The following is a 10711-nucleotide window of genomic DNA, read 5'->3' on the forward strand; positions in this document are numbered from 1 at the left end:
GTCCCCAAGTGCTACCTGCTGCTGGTCTGGCTGTAGGTGCTCCCCTCAGTCACAGTGAGACAGGAACAGGCTGGTTCCCAGGATGCCAACAGACCTCACACAGAGAAGCATTTAGAGCAAAACTGTTTAATAAAATACCACTTCAACAAGCATTTACATACAATATATAAAACCACTTTAAAAGCCTAATGTGTTTGAAATCTTCTCATAGTGTAACAGATGTCAGAAGTTCTTGAAACAAGACAAAAAGGAGCAGGAGTGGGGAGGGGAAGGGACACCTCATCTTGGCACCTGCAGCAATGAAAATGCCTCCCCGTGGAGGCTGATTCAGCATCAAAGCTTCCAGTGTTGACCCACAGCATCAAACACTGCCAGCCACGAGCCCAACACCAGCACGGCAGAAAGATGTGCCACATTGTGATGTCCTTGTCCATTCCCTGCCTACATTCACATGGAACTCAACATGAACCTGTTACTTGTTTCCCCTTCCAGCAGCAATACAGGCATTTTAGCTCCCTCTCTGGGCCATTTCTCTCTCTAGCAGCAAACTGGCACTTGAGCAGAACCCACCCCACCTAGGGCTGGGCAGAATTAGTGACTTACTTGAGCCTGAAAACCATCCCTAAGGTCTGTTAATGATTTTGCTTTGAGCTTTGTCATTGAAGAAAGCTTTGTGGAGATCAGTGCATCTCAGAAGAAGTTGTGTTACACAGCCCACCCAGCCAAACAGCAGAAATGCTGTTGTCCTCCAGGAAAAAGAGATACCCTGCAAGACCAATGTATCAATTCATGCATGTTCATTTCTGCAGATCCTACAGGAAAACAAACCAAATCCCAAAAAACCACCACCATCATCTGTCACTCCACTGCCAAACACTGATTTATTGAAGACCTATTTGCTGCATCCCATCACTCCTGCAGTCCAGGATGGCCTTTAGGAAGGCCATTGTTAAAAGGACGTGAGCCCAGCTGCTCCTTCATTCTCCTTGGCCACGTATGGCAGGACAGGAGCAAAGACAGCAACTTCTGTCTCTTGATTACCTGCAGCCTCTTCAGATCCTGAAGGTGAGAAAAACCTCAGCTTAATCAATGTGATGCTACACTGACACTTCAATCAACAGAGCTGAAACAAAATTGACAACTTCAAGTGCTCATTCCAAACCCTCTGGTGCAAGAACCCATCATTTCAGCTCTGCCAGCAGCTCCCAGGGGAAGATCCCATTTCCAGCCATACTGAGAGCAGCAGATCACAAAGCCATTGCACAGCACTGGAAATGGGGTGCAGCTGCTGAGCCAGGTGCTGCAAACCACCCACCCAGGAGTGTCATTGTTCCCTACCATGTTTCCTATTGAAGGATGAGCTCACTTTCACATAAAACCCCACATCCTGGGCAAGAACTCCTACCTATACTTGCTGGAGGACATCACCACATTGTCAGGCAAGTCTCTATCTCACAGAACACCTCTGGGGGATGTTTGTTTGTACTGCATTGAGTCAGACTGTCCAAAAACAGCTAAGCTCTGCACCTGGGCTGCCTCATCACCTGCAGGAGCAGGGCTGCAGCTGATGGAATTAAGCAAGCAGCTTTTCTTGTGGAAATGGCAAACATGAAAAGGAAGGAACATAACCGAGGCAGAAGTATGCAAATGAAACACTCTCACAAGAGCACAGTCTGGTTTTCACATGAGTTTTGTCATTTCAGTTGCTTGCAGAGACCAGGGAGAAGGAATTTGTGCTCTTCAGAGCCAGGTAAAGGACTGCACTCCAGATTTCACACTATCCCCCTTCTCCAGTAGAGCTGGCAACAGGGACCTGGACCAGTACAATGTACCCTAAGCAGGGATGCATTTCCTGTCGACAATCCTGTCCCACATGGTTACAGCTTAGAGAGCATCACCAATGCCAAAGTGACCAGAGATGGTCATAGTAGACATGGAAACCCCTGTCAGAGGCCCAGGGTGATTTACCATAAGTGGCACAGCTGAAATGCCCCCATCTGACACAGCCAGGTCAGGCCTGCTGGCAGCAGGAGAGAGTCTCAAAGGCTGAGCAGTCAGGTGGTTCTACAGCACAGAACTTGGTGACTTTCAGAGCATATGATGAGGAAAGGGCCTGGAGTCAGCCTCAGTGCTCAGTTTCCATCAGCAGTGCCAGTGCTGCAATTCCAATATGGGGAAGGATACCAGCAAAGAGAAAGCCAAATGGCCATCTATGTGCAGTGCAACAGCAGGGGGAGGGCAGGAAAATCCATATTCACCTGTCCTGGACACAGCTCAGACTGTCCTTTGACACTTCTGTATCCATCCCATGACAGTCAACCGTATTTTGGATTGCACAGACTACCTCTGTGCAGAGGGAAGCAGAGGTTTTCCAGGTGCCAGGGCAGGAATACTGAAAGCTAAATTGTGGCAAAGAGCTGACAGCTGTTGTACACATAAACTGGCAGACAAAGGTACACGTAACAGTCCTGGGCACCTGGAAGAAGCACATTTAAGAGGTTTCTCTGCCACTACATTTTTATGACATTGAAACTCATCAGAAAATTTGAGACTGGGCATATTTGGTGGGAAATTGTAACGATATAGTGGGAGTTGTAAGCTTTCAGACCAACCCCAGCACTCTTAACAGCCCAGACAGGAGAAAAAGGTGGAAATCAGAAGCAGCATTGTAAGAAATAAGGGCTGGAACCTGTGAGCAGATGGGACTGAGTCTGTTGGCAACATCCTTTGACTTCTAAGTGAGAGATAACAGCAGTAGAGGAGGGGAGGGGAGGTTGGGCATGAGAGGAGAGTGCAGCTTCTAGGATGCCATTCCAAGCAGGAATCCTCCGGCAAACCCTCCAGTCAGGATAACATTCTTCTTCAGAAATATGATCACCTAAGCAGGGGTGAGAAGAAACAAAAATGTTCAACATCAGGCCACCCACTGACCCTCCCTGCTAAGAAGAAATCCCTCAGGTTTTCCTTGAGGCAAGTAATGCTCAGAGAGATGCCACTGCTTGGATTTGGGAAAGCTTCCTATCTAACGACCTCCCCTCCCTACCTGCACCAGGACACAGCCAATTTTTCACCCTGCTCAGCCATGAGCAGCCAGCTCCTCCAGGAGAATGCTGAGGGAAATAGTATCCTCCTAAAATCTAAGTAGACAATATCCACAGCTTTTGCCATCTCTCCAAGTTTGCTGTCATGCAAGAATTCCCTCCTTGTATTTGTACTATGGAAGATCCACAACAGCACAGGAGACAATCCTGTTTTCTGTTGTCCCTCCAGCACATGCCCTGGGAGAGCTGTCTCACCTCATCCGCTCTGCTTTTCACTTCTGGAGGTATTTTATTACCACTGCTGTGAAATTTCAGCTGCTGCTTGGCTTTGTTCACGTCCCGTTGTACTAGATTCCAGTCCACCTTGATGTATCCCGTGTGGTTTGCAATCTAGAGTTTTGAAGATTAGGAAAAAACTTCCTGGAGTCAAGTCCTGCATGACCATGCCCACCCACCTTCCCTGACCACAGCCAGCTCCCACACAATAGTCCAGTGGGCACACTGGTTTTAGAAACTGGACAGAACACCACCCCTGGAGCTGTGTCAACTGTTCTGCAACATCTGTCTCCCACAGTAATCCCCCAACAGCTGGGCACACACTGTAGCTTAGCCTGCTTCAGCCTCTCTTCCCTAATGTAAAGCTGGCATCACCTCCCCCCTCACAACTGCCATGAATATTGCTGGGACTCCCTGCAGCTCTCCTGCTGCTGTGGGTGGACGAAGCTATTAATAGCCCATTCCTCTCAAACTATTTTATCTGCTCAGGGTGATTCAGCTGTGGAACTCCCTCTGCCCAGAGCAAGCTTTTCACTTTCAGCAGAACAAGCAGAACCAGGAGAAGGAGGGAGAATGAGTCACACACAAGACCTGTCTGCCTGAGGAGCAAATAGGTGAGAGCTGAACAAGGCCTGAGAGCTGCTCTACCTGCTGCAGGATGCACCAGCTACATGTCCACACCCAAGCAGCTTTCCTCAGTGCCAGGGCTCTTGGAAACCAGGACAAGTGGTAGAGGACAGAGAGACATCTCTGCTTTCTCTCCTCTTCCCAGTGCTTTACAGCAAGCCCCATCTGTGCTGGTTGGACTCCTCAGGAAGCCAGGATGGCAGGAAACATATCACAGATATGGATAAATCCTTGTTGACATCCAGGGCTGTTCTTCCAGGGACACTATGTCCACAGGCACAGGATTCAGTATGTTAGCCAGTCCTGCAGCAGCAGCAGCAGCAGCAGCAAGGTTCACTGCAGCCAAAGGCTGTCTCATGCTCCACTCAGGTGCCCCTGCAGTAACAGCTCTCCTGTGCCTCTGGCCTGGCCTTTGGTAGCAGATCCTCAGTGGATCTGCACTGGCACTCCTGGAGTTTATGCACACTGACCCTGCTTTGCTGTTGCATCCATGTGCCCTGGAGAACACACACCTTTGACATTCACAGCCACACAAAGCCCCTGGCGGAGGGGGGGACTGACCCCACGTGTCCCAACAGGCAGTGGTTCCCAGAGAGACCTTTATCCCCAGCAGCACAGTTCCCAGAAAGCCTGGGCTGCTGTTCATACATACCTGAAGCAGGAAAAAGCCACCTCCCACTGCTGTCGCTGCCAGCTTTCCAACCTTCTGGAAGATGAATCCAGTACACCTACAAATCAACCAGGATCCAGTCAGGAGAATGAAACACCACACACAGCCCTCATTATGTTTCCCACAGTCAAGGCTGCCTTTGGCAGGAGTTACCCAAGACTGGAGACAGCCTGACGAACAGCAGAAGAGTGCAACCAGAGAGGATTTGCACCCAGCCAAAACTGATGCTTTATAGCCTTTCACTTTGTGCTGTCACATTCCAGCCTTTTTCAGTTTGATTCTTACCTCTTCAACCTCATCCTTCTCCCAAAAGAGTAACCAGAAACCTGTGATTTCACCAAAATCAACAAGTGATTTTAGGTTTTGGTGGTGTTGTTTAACTGGTATCATCCCTGAGGTGAAATTAGGAAGCACACGTGCTGCTCCATGATAGAGCATGGGGAGCAAATCACAAGCTTCTTTCTTATTTACTTGCAAAGTAAGCAGTAAACAACTGCTTCCTTTACCTTTTCATTTCTCAGAAGAGAAAAATGATGGAACAAGCACACAGCAGTGATCTAAGGCTATACTGGTCTCCAAAATAGGTTACCTGCTTTAAACATGAAAGACATTCCTGCAGCCACCAGAAGTGCAGCCAGCACCCCCCACTGCTCAGTCATGCAGCAAAGGGCTGGTGAGTTGTGCCACCCAAACCACACTTTACTTGGAACATGGTTTCCTTATGAGCATTGCAAACAACACAGCAACCTGCCTTTACCCATTTCTGAATACACTTAGTGAAGATACAAGAGAGAGGGGGCCAGGTCACACTTCTATGAGAAGACAAAGCTCTGTCATACACTGTTAAATAATTACCCCGGTGCCAGGTGAAGATGAGGGGCATTGTAAGAAGCAAAGCAGTGATTACACAAAGTTTTCAACTCAAACGATGCTGTGGGAATGAAGTTGCAAGTAGAGGCATGCTCAGTCCCAACTACAAGTGACAGGAAACCCCGGGAACTGCGATCCCAGGAGGTTTTTAATGCAGATGCCTGAAGCACATCCACCTCCAGTGTAGAAGGCATCCTTGTTTCAGAGCATTCCTATCTGCCTGTCCTAATTCAACAGCACCACTTTTTGCCAGAAGTTGAAAATAATTAAATACTGGTGCAATTTTCTTCCCTTGGAGACAGTCTCACTTCTTCAAGTTAGAGACAGCATTTAAGACCTCCCACAACTCAGCAACCATGCCAGGGGACAGCAGGCTGAGCATCTGCCTTCTCTGAATGACTGCCACATGAGCACCCTGCACCTGTCAGTGTGACCCCAAAGACCCAGCCAGTGCCTGCCACGAGCAGGAAGGGCAACCCCGGCACATCTTACCATCCCGTGACCCCTCCGATCACCAGCTGCGTGGCCACATTGTATTTCTCAGCGCTCGACCCCGAGTTGGGGGCGAAGATCTTGCGCCACCAGGGCCGGTTCTTGGTGTACTCCGCCAGGTCCAGCACGTTGAATGTGTCGTCCTTCGCACCTGCAGGCACCTGGAGAGGCTCAGTGCTGGGACTACCGTACCACAGCCCCCTGCAGCTGCCCGGTGCCTCCCCACAGGCACAGGAGCCCTGCCCAGCCACACAGCTCACGGGGACTGGCACTCCCCCAGGTCTCCGGGAATTCCCAGGTCCCTCAGCCCCCTCCCAGGGCCTCCGGGACCCCTCACCCCCTCGGTGACGCCCCTCGCAGAGAGGCCGGGGCTGGGGGTCCGTGTCCGGAACCGCCCCCTCGGGCCCTCAAGCGGGGCCAGGCCCCGGCAGCGGCCGCCGCACGGTGCAAAGGGAACGACACCGCGCTGGGCGCAGGCCGCGCTCTGCACGGGGGAGGCCGAGCTGGGGGAGCCGGGGACCCGCGCCCCGAGGGGGACAGACCCGCGCCCCGAGGGGGACAGACCCGCGCCCCGAGCCATCCCCGGCCAGCCCGGCCCGGCCCGGCCCACCTCCGCCCGGCACCGCCATGACGCCGCTGCGCTCCGCGCAGGCGCGGGCACGGCGCGCGCGTCACCGGGAGGGCGCGAGAGGGGTGCGAGGGGAGAGGGACGGGAGAGAGGGAACGGAGGGGAGAGGGAACGGAGGGGAGAGGGAACGGAGGGGAGAGGGACTGCAGGAGAGAGGGAACGGAGGGGAGAGGGAACGGAGGGGAGAGGGAACGGAGGGGAGAGGGAATGGAGGAGAGAGGGAACGGAGGGGAGAGGGACTGCAGGAGAGAGGGAACGGAGGGGAGAGGGAACGGAGGAGAGAGGGAGCGGAGGGGAGAGGGACTGCAGGAGAGAGGGACTGCAGGAGAGAGGGAATGGAGGGGAGAGGGACTGCAGGAGAGAGGGAACGGAGGGGAGAGGGAACGGAGGAGAGAGGGAGCGGAGGGGAGAGGGAGCGGAGGGGAGAGGGACTGCAGGAGAGAGGGACTGCAGGGGAGAGGGAATGTAGGGGAGAGGGACTGCAGGAGAGAGGGAACGGAGGGGAGAGGGAATGGAGGGGAGAGGGACTGCAGGAGAGAGGGACTGCAGGGGAGAGGGAATGGAGGGGAGAGGGACTGCAGGAGAGAGGGAACGGAGGGGAGAGGGAACGGAGGAGAGAGGGAGCGGAGGGGAGAGGGAATGTAGGGGAGAGGGACTGCAGGAGAGAGGGAACGGAGGGGAGAGGGAATGGAGGGGAGAGGGAATGGAGGGGAGAGGGACTGCAGGAGAGAGGGAACGGAGGGGAGAGGGAATGCAGGAGAGAGGGAATGCAGGAGAGAGGGAACGGAGGGGAGAGGGAACGGAGGGGAGAGAGAACGGAGGGGAGAGAGAACGGAGGGGAGAGGGAACGGAGGGGAGAGGGAACGGAGGGGAGAGGGACTGCAGGAGAGACGGGCGGGGACGGGGCCGGAGAGATGGGCAGACACGAGCAGAGGGGCGGGGACGGGCAGGTGGGGAGAGACGCGGGAGGTGGGAGGGGTGGGAAGGAAGAGAGGCCCGAAGGGAGAGGGGCGCAAGGAGGAGCGGGAGCGCGCGTGGGTGCAGCGCGGCCCGGGCCCGGCTGCGCCCCGCCGGTGCCCTCGGTGCTCCCCGCCGGTGCCCTCGGTGCTCCCCTCCGGTGCCCTCGGTGCGCCCCGCCGGTGCCCTCGGTGCTCCCCTCCGGTGCCCTCGGTGCGCCCCGCCGGTGCCCTCGGTGCTCCCCGCCGGAGCCCTCGGTGCTCCCCGCCGGAGCCCTCGGTGCTCCCCGCCGGTGCCCTCGGTGCTCCCCGCCGGTGCCCTCGGTGCTCCCCTCCGGAAGGTCTCCTGTGCTGCTGCAGCAGCATCGCCCGCCCCGGAGCGGCTCCTCGGGGCCCTTCAGCCCCCGGGTCGGGTGTGTGCAGCAGCAGCAGCACTGCACCAGTGGCATCCAGGGAAGGACAAACGGCTTCCGAGGGTATCCTAAGAACTTCCTAAAGCCCATGGTGGTTTGCTTCCTCTGACGCGGGAGCTCTTGCTTGGCCGTGAGGTGTCACTGGGCAGAAACTGTGCTTTTTGCCATTTGCTAAAAAGACCCCAAACCTGCCAGCTTTGTGGGCAGCTGAGCACCCTGGCACGCGGGCTCAGGTGTGGTAGGAGCAGCATGGGGGTCGTGCTGCACTGCGTTCACCCAGCTGTGGTCTGCTGTGCCTCTGCCCCAGAACTGTTTTGGGCAGCCTGGATATGCTGCCTGGTAGGAACACATTTTACTGTTTCCCCTGAAATAATGACACCTCTGATTTCTGGGCCATTACTCACTTGAGCTCCTGTAGAACAAAAGCCACGTACTTCCCAGCTGGGGGTGGCAGCTGCCCAGGGGCGTAGCAAGGATGGAAAACGTGAGACACAACAAGCGAAAAAATAATAATAATAAAAAAAATTAGACAAGAAATCCTCATGGAGAGATTGTGATGGAGGAGACTTGACCCTCCTTTGGGGTTAATGGAAAGCAGTGTGTGAGTGGGAGCAGGAGCGCAGGCAGCGTGGGACGGATGGGGAACAAACACTCTTCTAGGAACTAACACTCTTCTAGGAACTAACAGCAGCACTCTGTGCTGGTCACGACATCCCACTGGTAAACATCCCAGCACCTCATTGCCACTTGCACGTAGGTCAGGATGTGTTTGGAACTGCAGCAATATTCCATGTGTTTCCTGCGCTGTCGTGATTGGGGGGAACTGTCTGGAGCAGTGTGTACACATTCAGACCAAAGTGGTAGGACAGCACTTCCCTGGGCATGGAAGGAAAAATTGTGGCTGCCAAGGGGATGGCTGGAGGCAAGTTGGGCCCTAGAAATCCAATCTGAACACCAGGGTCAGGTGGCACTGGGGTCTCCTGCAGGTCTGGTACATGGCAGGCTTCCATCCCCATGCAGCGCATATCCCTGGTTTTGTCTCCCCTGCCCTGAGCAAAGATGCTGCAGGGCTGGGGACTCCCGTGCTGTGGGGTCAGGCACAGCCTGGTGCAGTGGGTGGTACAGGGGTGGTGGGTGCAAGGACAGAACCCAGCAGGAACACCTCAGCAGCCCACAGCCCCCCTGGGGCTCCCTGCCAGGCGCCTTTGTGGTGAGCAGCCCTGCTCAGCTTTGGAGGCACAGGCATGAAACACCATTCCCCATCTCAAAGGCTTTGTCTCCCTCCTGGCACCACCATAACCTTCCAGCCTCCATGGCCAGGCTGAGCTCACCAGCCCACGGGAGCTTCCAGCGAGTGCTTCTGCTGCCTGACTCATTCAGACATGTGAGGAACAAGAGAGAAAGGAGAAATGCTCCACTGACCCACTTACTGCAGGGAAACCCAGCAGAGGAAAGCAGGCTTAATTTTGGGACCTCCTCCGTGTCAGTATTTCTACTCTGATGCTAGGGTAGATCCATCAGGGATGGATTTTCTGGATACTCAGGGGTGTTGATGGCATCAGCCCTGCTGCACTGCTGTTCCTTGGGGGTCCCTCTGTCTGGGAGTTTGCCCATCTGAGAGCTGCATGGGGCTGCAGCCCCTCTTTGCTCCATCACTGCTGGGGTGCAGTAGCTTGGAAGTGCTGATGAAATGGGCCCTTCCCAGTCCTCCAGATCTGCGCCGTGTGGCACAGCCATTGTCCTGGTGCTGGGAAGGGAGAGTGCCCTCTGCACAGCTGCTGCTTCTGAGATACTCAGCATTCCTGAGAAACTGTCAAGAATCACTCATTCTCTCTCTCACACGCACACACACAAAGTTCCAGAAGAGATTAGACATGGTTCAAATGATTCTGAGTAATTTTTATCTGCTCCAGTCCGTTATTGTTCTGAGAACTGCACAATTCAGGGAAACAACCAGCACTTTCTGTGTGCGTGTGGGTCCTTGGCCCTGGCAAAATATGTTTCTCTGGGAGTCTTCATGGCAGGAGCCTGTTGTGGCTTTCCCATCACATTTGCACAGGAGGACAGTGCCCTTGGGGATGGGCAGATGAGCTCCAGGCAGGACTGGACTTGATGATCTCAAAGGTCTTTTCCAACCTAGTTCATTCTGTGTGATTCTGTGATTCTGTCTCACACCACCAGGAGATTCCCGGGTGGGATGACTGGAATAAAGTCACACCCATGCTGCAGGGGACACTGGTGCCTGAAGCACAGCCCAGATCTCCTGTATCTCTCCCAGAAAACTCCCTTCCCTCTAGTATTGAGTACTCTTCTGCTTCATTGCAGCAGGGCAGGATGCAAAGCACCCTGAGGCATCCCCAAATGTGACGCACCACTTGCTTTGCCCCAAAATACTTGCTGGAAAAAGTGAGGTGAGTTGTTGCTCACAAAGAAAAGGAGCCCCAGGCTAGTCATGGAGCCAACTGTGGGTGCACAAGCTGAAGAAAATGTTTTTCACTTGGTCTTTGCCTCCCCAGGAGCAAGGTAGGTGGTGTGGGGGAATCACTTTCTGCCCTCTGCTGAGGATTCATGTCACAGACCCCCAAAAGCCCATCCCTCCACCATCTCCACTGCCTCCACTGCCTCCCTCTGTTTCCCAGTCACCAAGACCTGTCACAAGGATGCTTTTTGCACACACTGGGACTGTCACCAAAGGGGTCACTGCTCCCCTTGCACTCTTGCTGCCCTGTAACATGATT

General features: G+C 54.3%; 1 protein-coding gene across 1 annotated transcript; it reads right to left on the minus strand.

The window, feature by feature from the left end:
- Positions 1–1959: 1959 nt before the first annotated feature.
- On the minus strand, positions 1960–6688 carry FUNDC2 (FUN14 domain containing 2). Its single transcript, XM_069015573.1, has 5 exons — positions 6587–6688; positions 5977–6127; positions 4597–4672; positions 3297–3431; positions 1960–2878 (listed from the first exon to the last, which is right to left on the minus strand). The coding sequence occupies exons 1-5, from the start codon at positions 6603–6605 to the stop codon at positions 2801–2803; spliced, it is 459 nt and encodes a 152-aa protein (XP_068871674.1). The 5' UTR covers positions 6606–6688; the 3' UTR covers positions 1960–2800.
- Between the last annotated feature and the right edge of the window lie 4023 nt (positions 6689–10711).

Source organism: Aphelocoma coerulescens, chromosome 4A (assembly GCF_041296385.1).
Source record: "Aphelocoma coerulescens isolate FSJ_1873_10779 chromosome 4A, UR_Acoe_1.0, whole genome shotgun sequence".
In the NCBI taxonomy this organism is placed as follows: domain Eukaryota; kingdom Metazoa; phylum Chordata; class Aves; order Passeriformes; family Corvidae; genus Aphelocoma; species Aphelocoma coerulescens.